At 46.7% G+C, this 15,785-nt stretch overlaps 1 protein-coding gene across 1 annotated transcript in view; it reads right to left on the bottom strand.

Annotated features, from left to right (window-relative positions):
- The window catches only part of SHROOM4 (shroom family member 4), a 275,929-nt gene extending 261,452 nt beyond the window's left edge, over positions 1–14,477 (bottom strand). The window contains exon 1 of the mRNA XM_025982378.2: positions 14,038–14,477. Within this exon, the coding sequence (XP_025838163.1) occupies positions 14,038–14,154 (117 nt within the window). The 5' untranslated portion in view covers positions 14,155–14,477. The remainder of the gene's footprint in view (positions 1–14,037) is intronic.
- Positions 14,478–15,785: the final 1,308 nt, after the last annotated feature.

The following is a 15,785-nucleotide window of genomic DNA, read 5'->3' as shown; positions in this document are numbered from 1 at the left end:
GTTAAAAATAGAACTGCCCTAAGACCCAGCAATTGCACTGTTGGGGATTTACCCCAAAGATTCAGATGCAATGAAACGCCGGGACACCTGCATCCCGATGTTTCTAGCAGCAATGGCCACAATAGCCAAACTGTGGAAGGAGCCTCGGTGTCCATCGAAAGATGAATGGATAAAGAAGATGTGGTTTATGTATACAATGGAATATTACTCAGCAATTAGAAACGACAAATACCCACCATTTGCTTCGACGTGGATGGAACTGGAGGGTATTATGCTGAGTGCAGTAAGTCAATCGGAGAAGGACAAACAGTGTATGTTCTCATTCATTTGGGGAATATAAATAATAGTGAAAGGGAATATAAAGGAAGGGAGAAGAAATGTGTGGGAAATATCAGGAAGGGAGACAGAACATAAAGACTCCTAACTCTGGGAAATGAACTTGGGGTGGTGGAAGGGGAGGAGGGCGGGGGGTGGGTGGGAATGGGTGACGGGCACTGAGGGGGACACTTGACGGGATGAGCGCTGGGTGTTATTCTGTATTTTGGTAAATTGAACACCAATAAAAATTAATTTATTAAAAAAAAGAAAAGTGGGGGCAGGGAGTGGGGGATAGAGAGAGAGATGCAGGAGAGAACTGCCAACATAGGGTAAAACCTGATTGTCAAGTGCTTTTCTGGGGCCTGTTCCAGATCACTGTCACTTATAGGCTTAGACTAGAGCTCAGCCCTAAATTAGGGCTCCAGCCTAGAAGGCAGGATGGGAGGTAGAAGGGCCCCACCTGGGTCTTAGCAGTGGGAATTAACTCTCCCTGATTCTTAATTCTTTTGGCTTTTATTAGTGGCTGGAAGGGGAGAGGGATGTAACCCGAACCCTAGTGCAGCTGAGAAGGGCTAAGAGCCAAAAACCCTCCTTAAGCAGATATAGTATGTGCAGGGTCTGGGCAGGTTTCTGAACACTGCACATTTCTCCAGCCAAAGGCACAGGAAAATATGAAAATTACATATTTAACCCCTCACATCCAGAAGGGGAGAGAATCATCTTCCTACCAGAACAGCAGAGAGAAGTTAGCAAGCTGGCTCTTGCCCTTTTCACAAAAATACCTCTAGCAGCTAGATGGTCAAGTCAATTTCAAATATAAATTATAAGCTATTTCACCTTGACAGGAGAGTTAGGTAAAGCAACCCATGTGCCTATTAGACCCTAGTAGGAAGTGAGTTCTGTCTACAAGGAGGGAGGGAGGGAGTGAACAGACCAAATTCCACAGCACAAGCATCTTTACATCATTCTGACTTCTAGTTCATCACCACACAGAAAGTGGGTAACACTACGCAAAAGTTAACAGATCTAGAAAGCAAATCTCAGAAGGATGGGGTCAGAAGACGGATGGGGAAGCCCATCTGCACACAAAATTAACCTTTCCTGAACATTTCATGTAAGTACACATGGCATCGGGGCTAGGGTTTGGGTCAGATAATCACTCCAAATTTGCAGAAGTCTCTTAGCAATAGAATTATATTTTCCATCCAGGTTTGCAGTAAATGAGTTTTTGAAGCCAGTCTCTATTTCCTCCTTATTTTAATGTAAGAATCAGGATGAGAGTGTGGTAAGGACACCACTGAAGGCAGATAATTCATACTTGCAAGTTTAACAACACTTTTTCAAAGGTTGCATTTAACAACCAATACTACTGTCAAGATATTAAAAATGATAATATTCACAGATTAGTAATAGTATACTATGCAAAACAGAAAACTGCTAACAAAAATGCAATACAGACTTGAGACTCCACTGGTTTGAGGTTTGCTTTACTATGTCTCCACATTCTATTTTTCATATAGAGAAAACAATCCTTAAACATCTTGGCAAGTCAACTGATGTTTTTTAACAGCTTCAAACCTTTTAACATTTCAAGGTTCGTGTCTGAAGTTTGGCATTTTGACAGTTTCTTCTATTTTGTGTTTGTTTGATTTGTGGACTTTCCCATCACTTGAAAGTACTAAGTTCGAAAGAAGGCACTTCAGACAGTAACACCTCAGGTGACCAGGCATCCTGCAGATTGGAGGAAATAACAAGACAAAGCTATGACCAGAAAAGCCCATTAAATAACAATGCAGGCCTGTTCCAATGTCTGTTGGAGCACGAGATTGTCTGGCAATTAACTAATTTCCCAAACAATCAGCAGATTGGTAAACTGTCTATGTTAACCATTATGTTCCTAAAATAATGATTTGTTGTTCTAACTGATCAGTGGCCTTAAAGTAAACAAATCCTTTTTTCCAAGCTGTCTATGGAACTTCTTTATTGGATAGTCCTACAGACACCTAGGTCTTGGAAGACCCAAAACAGAATGAAAGCTGGTTGGCCCTCCCAATCCCCATAACTACTTTGAGACTTCCAGTTTAGTTTTGGGGGATTCATCTCTAACCTCCCTCTCTCTTTCATTTCTTCAGCTCCAAATGGTGTGTGTTACCACTAACATCTGGCAACTTGCTAATGTGTAATAGCATATTGCTAGGATGGCTGATTCCCTTGAAATGCCTATCCGTGTTGTTCAGTTTAGGTCTTTCTTCATGCAAGCACTCAGGTGGCTGGTACTCTGTCAGGTGCTTTACCTTTTTTTTTAAATTTTTTAAAGATTTTATCCATTCATCCATGAGAGACACACAGAGAAAGGCAGAGACATAGAGGGAGAAGGAGAAGCAGGCTACTTGTGGAGAGCCCAATGAGGAACTCAATCCCAGGACCCTAGGATCATGTTCTAAGCTGAAGGCAGACACTCAACCACTGAGCCACCCAGGTGTCCCAGTGCTTTACCTTTAATGCATTAACTCTGATCCTCCAAAACAACAAAGTGGCTACTCACTTCCAGACCAAATCTATTCTATAGCCCAGGACATTGGGCAAGTGAACTAAAGGTGAACTAAAGGTGAACTAAAAGTGAATAAATGAACAAACAATACACACCCTGTCCTTGGGGAGCTCACGTTGTTAGTTCACCATGGGGTGAGCAAATTCACCTCAGTCTCCTGTCTGTGTCTTTAAGACATGCAGCCTGTACACTAACCAGAATGAATGCCTTTCTTACCCCCCACCCCAACCTGCCTAAATCCTATATATCCCGCAAGACCTAGCTCCAATTCTTCCTTTTCCCACAAAGCTCCCTGATCACATAGGCCCACAGTGAAATCTCCTTCCACTGAATAAATGTTGCTCTTAGATCCTAGCCCATGCTTTCAGCACTTAAACATTTTTGTTTCCTGATCTTGCAGTAGTGGCTCTCCTCAACCAAACTGTCACTTCCAGGGAACAGGTCTTCTATGGTGGCTATCTCTTGTATTCTCTAGAGTTAGGCACTTTACAAAGTACTCAATAAATATGTGTTGACTGCTTGATTGATTGACTGATTGATTGGAGGCTTAGTTGAGAATTCTTAGGTAGGAGCCAAATAAGGTTTAGCATAGCCTTTCAAATTGCTGGATGTTCAGACATTAGCCAGAAATCACATCTGGTCTTCCAACTTCTGGCAGCAGAAGACATCCCATTAAAGGTGTCCTGCCACTTCGCATCTTCCCAAAGATTCTATAACTGCATACAATTCATTTTTTAAGTTCAAAAATTCTCCTAAGAGACACCTGTGGGATGCTTTTTCTTTTTCAAATCACATACACATCTAGTACTTATATGAGATAAAGGATAAAATCAATCTTCCTTTCTCTTGGGAAAAAAGCATGAGTTCTATCATTTTCATTTTGCAAAAGAGGAAATTGAGACATAGAGAAGTAAATGACTTGCCCAATGACACACAACTGAGTGGCAAAGCAAAAACTGAACTTCAGGCGTTCTGAATACAGGCCCATACCCCTTACCCTGATTTGAGATTTAAAACAAAATAAAAACAAAATCCTTCCTTTCACCCTGATCCTTGAGGATCATATATTGGCAATGTTACTGGCTTTTGCACAAAATTACATTTCCCTCATTTCTCTCTCCCCTACTTCCTCTCTGCTTCTCCCTCACCCCCACTCATTTTTCTCTTTCATTTCTATTTTATTTCTCTATTTCATTTCTTTCCACACCACCCCCTTATATTCTTACCCAGTTCTTTTTTTTTTCTTTCTCTTTCATCTGTTCACCTCTATGAACATGGTACTATAGAAAGAATTTGGGATTTGGAAGTCAACAGAAGTAAATTGCAGTGCCAGCTTTTCCACTTATTGTGTGACTTACACTCTATTACTTAACTTCCCCAAGCCTCCATCCCCTTATCTGCACCATGGAGACATCATTATCTACCTCAAAGAGTTACCGTAAAAATTAAATGGGAACATACATGTAAAACACCTGGAAGCAATAGGCTTTGCAACACAGCAGGTCTATTACCTCTCCTATCACACCATATCTAGGCCTTGACTACCCTTTGGGTTCAAGTAGTTGCTGAAATCCAACCAAACTACATGGCCTCTACCCAGTGAGGCACAAGCACACAAGTGGAATATCCAGGTCCTTGCATGGTCCACTTTTCAGCCTGTTGTCTTGATACTCCCTGATTGCAAACTTCACAGAGAGCCCCAAACTCTCAGTCAAGCCCTTCAAAGAATATGAAAATCAAGACCCAGTTACTTACCCCTGAGGCTCCAAGATGTCATCACTCACCCTCTCAGTCAGATAAGATGCTATCAAAAGCTGCCAACCTGCATAAGTTTTCACAGGAGCTTTTACTTACATCAAACACAAGCAAAAAGAAATGGAAAACAGCAAGGCAGCTCAACAAAGACAAGGCTTTAGCTTGTCATCTTCTCATAAGCGAAGATGGGGCTACAGCCATGAGACTCTAACCCCTTTCCAGAAGAACTAGTAGAACCAGCTTTACTCCCAGGTCTACCTCCTATCACCCCCAACCCCCAACCCCAAAAGAAAAATCAATTTCTGATGGACTGTGAAAGGCAGGATAGGAGAACCATTCAAAACTTCCATGCCAGAGGCTCAGGAAGAGAGTTGAGCATCTAGCTGGGAATCTGGTGAGAGGCATTAGGGTGGGGGCCAGAAGACACCACAAAGGGTCTGTCCATCACAGGTTTTAACCCTTGATCTTGTCAAATTAGTCCCACCTCTCGCATTCCTTACAGATGTAATATTAAAAGGCTGGAGTGAAAGTTAACAGACCATGCCACATGCCATCCCTGAGAATGTACCAGGAAACAGCCACTTCGGGGAAGACAGAAAGTAGGAGTGTGGAGAAAAGCAGTGCACTGTAATAACTGCCTGCTGTTGGACAGCCTTCACCCTTCCACAGACCAGAGCAGGCAAGGGTCCTGGAGCCCTTAACGACTGACCTTTCAATAAAGCAGAAGCTTGCCCCACTCCCCCCCGCCCCCGCCCCGGGCAGGGAGTCTAAAAAGAAAAAAGAGGGGATTGGGGTACCTGGGTGGCTCAGTAGGTTAAGCGTCTGCCTTTGGCTCAGGTCATGATCCCAGAGTCTTGGGATCAAGCCCCATATCAGGCTCCCCACTCAGCAGGAGCCTGTTTCTCCCTCTCCCTCTGCCTGCCACTCACCCTGCTTGTGCTCGCTCTCTCTGTCAAATAAACAAACAAACAAACAAACAAACAAACAAAATCTTTAAAAAAAAGAAAGAAAGAAACAGGAGAGGACAGAGAAGGGAAGTAGCATGCCAAAATTACTCTGCAAGTTGATAAAAAGAGTATCAGGAAGGCGACAAAGGGCCTGTCCTCTACTGAAACAGGACAGAGAGAGACACACGGTGTGAGAAAATAACCCGCTGACCTGGCTATTAATTTGCTGAGTGTTTTCAAACTTTATCAACCTTAACTCTGCGAGCTTCTCTTACCCGCCCCACTGGAAGCATGGCTGAGCCAAGAGGGACAAAGTTGGTACAACTGACCTGTGAAAAAAGAAGAAAAAAAAGTTGGGTTTTGGACAGAGGGCAGAGAAGCCAATGAATGAACAAAGAAGCAATAGCACATGAATGAGCCAGTCCAAAATGTGGGCTTTAAGCAACTGGTGCTGATGCATGGGGGCTGGGAAGCAAAGATTGGACATGAAAGAATGGCAGCCTGGATGCCTGGAAAATGTGTCTGTTGCTACTAGGCAGTGTTCACTCTGGGACACAGCACAGTCATAGACTTGCACTGCAAGAGGAGGGAGCGGAGGTGGAGTCAAAGGGGAAGGGTTAGTCACTTCGAGAAACCAAGTCATCTTGATCTTTGCAACTTCAGGGCCTGACTGGGCTGGCTCGGTGCCCAAGTAAACATGCCAATGTGATGTGAGGGAGAACGGATCATCCCTTGCAAAACTAATGCCCAAGACAATCTTTCCACTTGGCCTATTTACACTGGATGTGGCAAAGTGGTATAAGGAGACCAAGCTCTACCCACATCCCGTTCCTTGGAAGGTAGTCTTCAGCCAGGAAAAAGAAATATCTCCACTTACTCATTAATGACTTATTTGAAGTCTGTCTGAAGGGATTTTTTTTTCAGGAGAGCACCAGGAGACAAAATACTGGCTGCCCAGAAATTAAGTGAAAGTGATCTAGATATCAACAGAAGCAATCGCTGGTTACAAGGCAACAGGCAAACTGGGAGTTCAATTTCAGAGATAAATTCAACCATAAATACACTGTGCACACACATCTTGTCCCAGCATCAAGAACAAGAACACACTGGGCACGTTGATAGTAGCAGAACCCCAACCCCACCTAGATCTGTGTAACAGTGAATCTAGAGCACTTGTCCCTAACTTCTGAAGAAATTGTTTTCCAAGAATCATTTTCATAAATAAACATCTTGGAACTGTGGATAGTATCCCATGGGCAGAATATTATAAATGATGGTTAGGTTCTATAATTTCATCGGTCATATGCCATGGACTAAATAGGCCTCTCCGAAACTGCTATGAACCGAGTCACTATCGATAACATCATGTCAGAAAGACAGGTTCCCCAGCCTTCCCCTCTCTCTTCTCCAGGCCTCTCATCCTTCCATAATGATGAGGATCAAGCTCCATTCCAATATCCTCCCCAGTCAGGGCTTTAGTGGCAAGAAAAGATGTTTGCCCAACTTTGGTGACAAACTGGTGGATGTGAGGGGCCTCCCTCCTACAGGGAGACAGGGCCGTGGGTGCAAGGCCTCCCACAGAAGTGACTCTTAAGGGCATTCCAGTTTTAGACAGACCTCAAACCCAGGGATGGCAGGAACAGCAGGAGCTTTGCAGTCGGTGTCAGTAACAATATGCAGGGAGATGAATATTTGACAGGGGGTTGCCACAGAGACTGCTGTGCCTAAATTCCTATATAGGAGCTCTTTTTTTTATATTACATAGTCAGCATCTTCAAACTTGGAGATATCTATTTTTCTCAGAAGGGGAAAATTCAGTTCAGAGACATTACTCCTACAAATTCCAAGCCAAAGGCTGATAAAAAAAAAAAAAAATTCTGATGTCTCAAAGTTCTGATTTTGATGCTATTCATTAAATGACACTTCCTTTTGTTATTCAACTTCCTTCTTTGTAACTTTTTGTATAGACACGTATGCTCCTTGAGGTCAGAGCTTATATCTTCTTTCTCATCTCCCTTAGAAAACTTTTTCTCAATGCTATCCTGGGCTAAAGAAACAATAAGAGATGAAATGTGTCCCTCCCAAATCTATTACGTGGCTGTCTCAGATGCCTATGTAAGGCGGCCTTTGGCAGGTATGGCTTGGCAGCAGCAAGGTACTTCCACTAAAAGGTTTTGCTTGACACAAGGTCTGTTGTATGGCATGGATACCAGAAAGATCCAAAGCGGTCTTCGGCTGTATTTTTTTTTAAAGAATGGTCCTAGTCTTCTCAGTTATTGTATTTAGCTGTGGGCTTCATAACTCAAGAGGAACATGGACAGGCTGGAGTGCACCCAGAGTGTGAAGAGGAAACAGGAGAGGAGGCTGGATCTCAGATGCCATAGGAATAGCTGAAATTGCTAAGGCTCTTTAGTCAGAAAAGTGAGACAAGGGGACATAGTCTGTGTCTTTGGACCTCCCAAAGGCTGCCCTGAGACAAAGAGAAAGCATTCTTGTTTTGTGTGGTCCTAGAAGGTAGGGCTAGGACCCACGGAGAGAAGGTAGAGGGATAATGATTTCTATTCAACATATGAAAAAGTTGTCTACAGTCAAAACTTCCCAACCAGGAAATGGACTAGCTAAGAAGGGAGTGAACTCCCCATATGAGCACAGGAGAACAAGTTCAAAGCTAGTAGAAGGCTAATGGACTGGTTAAGATTAAGACCAGGTGACTTCCAAAAGGCCCTCTTGACTGAGAATCTGGGATCCTAGCTAGGCCTCCTCCAAGAACAGCATTAGATTAGTGGTCCTGAGTCAAGTCTGTCCTTTGGTGCCTGATGGGGGTGGGGAAGCAATTAACAGTCCTCAGATCTGTCAGTATCTCCCCTCCCGCCCCTCACCCACTGGCTCTTAAGAAGCCTAACTAGAAAAACTGTGATGTTCCCTATGGATAATCACTCCATAAACTCCAATCTCTAGCCTGAGTCCCTCTTTCCTCTTTAAAAAAAAATTGGGGGCAGCCCGTGTGGCTCAGTGGTTTAGTGCCGCCTTCGGCCCAGGGCCTGATCCGGGAGATCCGGGATTGAGTCCCACATCAGGCTCCCTGCATGGAGCCTGCTTCTCCCTCTGCCTCTCTCTCTCTCTCTTTCTCTCTCTCGAATAAATAAATAAAATCTTACAAAAAAGTTCCTGGGAGGGGTAGGGGAGAGCAAAAGGGGAAATAATTTTAATTTTTTTAAAGGGACAATACTAAAGTGTCTTCCAGCTGGAGTTGAATTCTTTTCTTTGAGGTTTTGGAGAGGGAAAATCCTCTAACAGGCTTGGCTTTTTTCACTTAAGGGAGCACATGTGTGGATATCAATAGGGTACCAGGTGTATTATGACAGCCCAGCAGGCCCCAAAATAGTGTGTACCCAAAACTCAGCCAAGGCTTACCAGACATACCACCTGCCCTTCTTGCTCTACCTCCCTCCAGCCTTCTCTGTATCTTTTTGGATGGATTCCTACTCCATGTCTCCACATGCCTTCAACTTTCTGGGAGAGTTGGGGGACTGAGGCCCCAGACATCTTTGCTTATTCCAGAGGCAGATGAAGAGGGGGATTCATGTAAGCACCCAGTCTGGATGAAGCTCCAGAGAAGCATACCCCATGAAGGTCCCTGTATGAATGCCAAGCCCTGGTCTTGGGTGGGCCCAGCCTGAAGGCTTCACAGGAACTACTGGTTCTCATATAACACCACCTTTGCAGCCAGTAAGAACTCAAACTCACAGCCAAATTCAATGCCAGCCACAAGACAGCCTTAATCTGACTTAACCCATGTCCTATTGAAATCTCAACTGCCTCTTTCTGTGCTTCTTCTAGGAAATAAGGTCAGTCATGGTGGGGATGGGAGGTGGGGAGGGAGCTAAAAAAAACCTTAAAGGGCATGCCCTGCCATCTTCCTAGGCTAATGATAGCAAACAGTATTAGAGCTGTCCCAATTCATCCTCATGTCATCTTTGATAATAAAGATGGGACAAGTATGCCTACCCCCCATTTAACAAACAGACATTTGGATCTAGAAAGGGTAAAATGATACAGCAACAGAAATGCACCGTAAGTGAAGGAGGTGAAGTTTCCTTCCCCTCCAAGCTACTTCCCCACCCCACCCTGCTTTGTTCCAGGGCAGTAACTAGTGGCCACTTGCTTCACTGTGCCTGATGGAGACTGCCACCAAAAAAGGGCCAGGAAGAGGGCAAATACGTAGGATAAGCCTATCTTCTCCTCAGTTTAGCTCCTTCTCTTGCATCCCCACTGGCCTCCACCCCTTCTCTTCTTCACCCTCAGCCAACCTCAGGACACACTTCCAAGAACTCAAAATGAGGAGGGGAACCTTCACACTAGAGGTCAGGAACTCTCTGTGTATCTGTCTGTCCATTTGTCTGTCTTTCTCTCTACATCTCTCTCTCTCTCTCTCTCTCTCACACACACACACACACACACACACACTATGTGCCACCTAAGGATACAATCTGAATCTCTGAGGCCTCTGAGAGGCCCTATTTGATGCAGAATCATTGCTGCCAGAACCTGGGAAAGGTCACCCATCCCCAAAGATCTTTTCCAGTATGGGGAATCAACTTCATGGATGACTGTCTACACTGTAGAGGGGCATCCCTAGGTGGCAAAACAGATAAATACAATTAGAAGAGAATCTCCACTTTATCCAAACAGGCCTCGTGGGCTATTAAGGTAGTATAAGATGCTAAACAAAGGAATTAATAATACGAAGGTCATGGGCCCAAGTCCTGTGTGGGTTGTGCTTCCTTGGAAAAATCACAGTGTATGGGGAAATCATAAGCCATCCCTTAACACTTGGGATAATCAATAGCAGGTTATTTTTTAAAAACATTTCCTTTTTCTTTCTCACTGAATTGTGAGAAGATACCAGTCTCCTAAAACTTGGGCAGCTAGGGCAGCCTGGGTGGCTCAGCGGTTTAGTGCCGCCTTCGGCCCAGGGCATGATCCTGGGGTCCCAGGATAGAGTCCCACATCGGGCTCCCTGCTTGGAGCCTGCTTCTCCCCTGCCTGTGTCTCTGCCTCTCTCTCTCTCTCTCTCTCTCTCTCTCTTTCTCATGAACAAATAAATAAAATCTTAAAAAAAAAAAAAAACTTGGGCAGCTGAATTCCCCATGTTTGAGGAAATCACAGGAGCCACTAGGAAATCAACCATTTCCCAACCAACTTGATGATTTCCTGATCCAAAGGTTCTCCCAGGACAAATATGAGGTAGCCTTTCACACTCTACGCAGTCTTTTCCCACTGTTCACCCTTTCTCAACTCCCTCCATTCCCAAGATTTCTCCACAAGCTATCTCTAAACATGTACACCACACCAGACCCAAATTGCCTTTTTTTCCCTGTCACGAAAGGAGGTTCTCCAGCATTCCCCACCATGGTTCTTGCACCTCACCTCTCTCTCTCTGCTAGACCTGAGATTATTACAGTAATTTGGAGGCACTAAAACAGTCCTTTCCTACTCTCTAAGCCCAGACTTCAGCAAGGAGTGTCCACAACCCAGTCCTCACCTACTGTGGAACCACAGGCTGGGATGGAAAGAGTCACTGGGGAAACTGTCAAGACTAGATGCATCCCTGAATGGTTCTGCCCCATACCCCTGCACAAACTGCAGTACTACCAGAAGAATAAAGAAACTCTCCATGTAGTAGAAAATATAGCCCTGGAGCCTACCACTGACTTACTGTCTGGCAGACCTAGACAAGCTACTCACTGCATCACTGCCTCAGTTTTTCCATCCATTTCTCTACAACCTTCCCTGACTGCCTCACAGGCTGGGGGGGATAGGGGGGATGGGGGGGAAGAGGCTAATGAAATAAGGGATATGGAAACACAGTATAAACAGCAACACTGTATGCAAATGGAACAAAGCCACCTCTTCAGTCCACAACCCTTCTGAGGAGAAAACAATGCCTACTGGGCTGTCATAAGTCTTATTTAAAGACCACCCACTTGAATCTCATTATAGATGTGAGAACACCTCAGCCTAGGCAGGGCAAGGGATGCACTCAGGATCCCCAAGCTAATGAGTGTCAGAGCAAGGATTAGAACCCAAGGTTCCAATCTTCCAATACAATTCTCTTTCTATGACCTTCCATCCCTTCCACACCAGTGTGTGCAAACTGAGGCTATTTTCAAGAAGAAAGCTGTATTGTTCTGAAGCATAAGGGGAAACAAAACTAAATTAGAAAAATGAAAAGGGAACTAATGAACTCTGCCACAGAGTGTCTTGGCAAGAAAAAAATACAGGCAATTATTGCACTTAAAAAATACTATGGCCCCTTTATGTAATATTGGGGCTAACCATGTTATATACAACTGACTTTTACTGTAAGGTACCAGGCCATTTGGGAGGGATAGGATAAATGCTTTTGCTCCCTGCATACCCAAATGTGTGTAGTAATGAGTTTTCATATAATAGGGGTCAACTGTATGTTCAGCAGAAAGGGAATCATTAAAAGGCACCCTGCCTCTCAACACAGGAGTCACTTCCTCAACAGCTTAGCTAAGGAAACCCTCATCTACCCTCAAATAATCCCCCAGCCAGACCACAAATTGCTGGCTGCCCCATACTTAGTAACACCCCCTGCTATGCTCAGCACTGGCTCTGCAAAACAATCCAGGGCCATAGCAGTAAGCACTCTCTGGGGCGTTTCTCAGGATGGCTCAGCCCTGGGCAGAGGTGAAAAACGACCTTTCCAAGATAGGTTGTCTAGGCAGACTTGGAAATTCTGTGGGTGGTGTAAGGAGAAAAAGAAAGGGAGGAACTGCCAGATCATGGAGGGCTGCATAGCCCATTCTGACCTTGGTGGAAAGAAGGAAGAGAGGAGTCTGATTAGAAGAAATTCCTGAAGGCTGGGATTCCCCTCCCCAAAATGGTTGTTGGAGAGTGTTCTTGTTTTCTTTGGTTAAAAAAAGGTTTATATAATTCCCTCCTGAGACTATTGGAGGGAGAGTGCCTTAAGAGGGGATGTGATAGTGGGTGACAAAGGCATCTCAGGCTGGTTAGAAATACCAGTATGGGGACTAGTATGGGGAAGGAAGAGGTGGATGAAACTATGGGCTGGTTATTGGTGTTGGGGGGTGGCAAACATCCCAGGTTTCCCCAACAGCTCTTCAAAGTTTTGCTTCAGGTACCTCAGACTGCTCAAGCAGATTGGTACACCCCATGGCAATACCCCAAGGTTGCTAAGAGCATGGGCCCCAACGCCTGAAGGACCCTCTCCCCTACAGGCTAGCCAGTGGGCCCAGTGCAAGGGGTAAAGCAGCACCCTGTGGGGGTGTGGCAGGGCACTGGCCACCCCCTGCTGAAATGTGACCTCCCTTACAAAGCCAAAAAAAATAGTGACATTTGATCCCTGCTGAGAAGCCACAGCTTTCCATCTCCAGCCCAAGCCCACATGTACAGCCTCAATTGCAATTTGAGTGGGTGGGAAGGGGAAGAGCTTTTCAGACTTGAGCATTTAAGAGAAACAAAAACAAAAACAAAAAATGGGATGAAGTTCTAAAGTTCATTCACTTGGCAATCTGGCGCCTCAAGGTGAACGGCCTACACTTCTCTCTTCCCAGTAACAGCCCCCCAGGGCCCCCACACCTCCTCACCCCTACTGGGGATGGCTCCTTCTGGAGGAGGGGGTACTGGAGCACTCAGGAGAGGTCCTCTCCCCAGTCCTGGGCTGCAACTTGGCTTCCAGCAGATCACAAACTCCTAAAACAAACAAACCCTGGCGGCGGCAGCAGCAGCTCCAACACAGCTGTGCTCCATGGTGCAAAAGTTTCCTCCACACTTCTCTCAACGTGCAGGAAATCTCGCCGGCGCTGGGGCAGGACTCCGGAGGGAGGGTAAGGCCGAGCCGAACCGGCAGGAGCAAAGCCTCGCCAGCTGAATGGATGTGCGCGCGTCCGGTCGTGGGAAGTGAGGCTGACGAAAGCCACCAGTGCCTCATCTCTGTTCCCACACCAGACCCTCGCCCTGCAACCTGCCCGGGTGGGACGACCCGCGAGTCGGCGGAGGAGTCAACACTGCTAAGGGAGCTGCCAAGCGGCGCTGTCTGTCCCTCAAGGGCGAGGGAACTTCCAAGGAGAAACCCCCCAACAGCCACCGCTTCCTCCAGCTCAAACTGAGGGGAACAGCCGCCCCGACGTGGAGGAGCAAAACCTGCCCCCCGGAGCCTAGCGAGTGTGTGCGCGTAGGGCTCAAGCCCCCGGGCCAGCAATGCTCCCATCCTGTACTCCCGCCACCCGTCATGGGTGTCTGCGCCCGGGCTGGTGGCGAGATCCCTCCGTGCCGCTAATGCTCCACGGGAGGGCTCTCACCCTCAGCTCGGACCAAGTTTCAAAGTTGGTCTGAGGGCCGCGTCCCAGGGCAGCCTGCACACCCGCTTGCCCATTCAAAGTTGGGCACCGCTGGGACCGAGGCGCCAGTTCTTACCTTAGACACTGTGAGCGGTTCGCAGTGTTCCAGACCCCCTTTCAGGGTGAAGCCCCAGGGCGCCCCGCCTTGCAGCTGCACAGGGACGTACTGGAAAGACCCAGGCCGGTTCTCCATCCTCCGCTCGGCTCAGGCGCCGCGAGGCTCCTTTTCCTCGGGGGCTACGTTGCCTCCGCCCCCAGCAGCTCCGCCACCAGCGCCCTCCAGCGCTACGCCACCCCCCGCCGCCCTGCTCCGCCTACTCTCCCGGCTGGAGACGCTCGGGCAGCTGGCGAGCGCGAGGAGGAAATGACACGGAGCTGGAGAAAGGGGAGGGAGGAGAAGGAAAAAAAGAAAAGAAAGGAGAGGCGGAGGGATAGCGCGTAATGGAGGAGAAAACGGAGCAGTGGGGAGTGGCAGTCAGTGCGACCTCGCCTATAGGATCGCTGGGGAGCGAGCGTGAGGCAAGGCCTCTCACATCAATTGTTACATTGTTTCATTCAAGCTGCTCCCCCCCCCTTTGGTCCCCCTCCTTACCGCCGGGTTCCCCGCCCCTCCAGCCAGCAGAGGCAAAGGGAGGTGAAAGTCCTTAGTGTGGGCAGCCCGCGTGGCCGAGTGGGCTGAAACGCTGGCTTCCTGATTACCGAGTTCGTGTTTCTCTGACTGCCTTTTTCTTCTGAAAGTCCCAAAACCGGGTCCTGGGAGGGTTACAAGGCTGCTAATTTGTGGACCTTGCCTAGAGGAATGGAAACTAAAGCAAGCAGGCCAGCGAACACAGTGGGACTGTGTGTGTAGACTGCTCTGTGTGTTTGCACTAGGTGTGTGGGGTCATTATGAAACATTGCCCCGGAGCATAGTTTAAATAAAGAAGCACTTTGAGGATGCCCCCTGCCTGGGCATAGCCGCACCCTGGCTCAGCGCTGGCGTCTGTGGGTAGCACTGTGCTTGTGTATGTTCTAGTCATCTGGAGTTCCTGGCATGGCCTTGCACTTGCCCCACTGAGATGACCAAGCCAGGAATCGGCAAACTGCTAGCAGACTAGTAGTATTGTTTCCATTCCTAACAAACCTAAAGGAAAGAGCATCCATTGATAAGCTGGCCAGTTAACAAATGTTGTGGCTTTTGGAAGAATCAGCTTTTAGACAGGGTCCAGATTTCTCCTCAGCTGTTCATCCTTGAGCCTGTAATTTCTGAGCGGGGCTTTTAGAACAGACCAAACACACACACATACACACACGCACGTGCACATGCAAGCAAACACACACAGTAATAGTCTCAAAAAGTGAATCTGTTACCAAATCTTATGCTGATTTCTCAGTCTTGACCTAAACAAGTTACCTACCTTCTCTGGGGTTTTGTCCCTAGAACCACATGCAGGCAGTGAGTTATTATTTTTTTTTAAGTATTTGCATTTTTATTTATTTTTTTAAAGATTTTATTTTATTTATTCATGAGAGACACACACAGAGAGAGACAGAGACACAGGCAGAGGGAGAAGCAGGTTCCATGCAGGGAGCCTGATGTGGGACTCCATCCCAGGACTCTAGGATTGCACCCTGGGCTGAAGGCAGACCCTCAACTGATGAGCCACCCAGGCGTCCCAGCAGTGAGTTTTTAAAAGGCCTCACACTAGCAGGGAAAGTTTTGAAGGCTCAGCTGAGACTCAAGGGGGCTTCCTGCTCCCTCTTGCCTGTCCATTCTCTTGCCCTCTTCCTGTGCAGCTTGTTTCTCATCACCAAGGAACATACTGTAGCTCCCTGCCTTCCACA

The sequence above is a fragment of the Vulpes vulpes genome, unplaced genomic scaffold (assembly GCF_048418805.1).
Source record: "Vulpes vulpes isolate BD-2025 unplaced genomic scaffold, VulVul3 u000000638, whole genome shotgun sequence".
Classification (NCBI taxonomy): domain Eukaryota; kingdom Metazoa; phylum Chordata; class Mammalia; order Carnivora; family Canidae; genus Vulpes; species Vulpes vulpes.
This window is presented reverse-complemented; position numbering and strand designations above follow the sequence as displayed.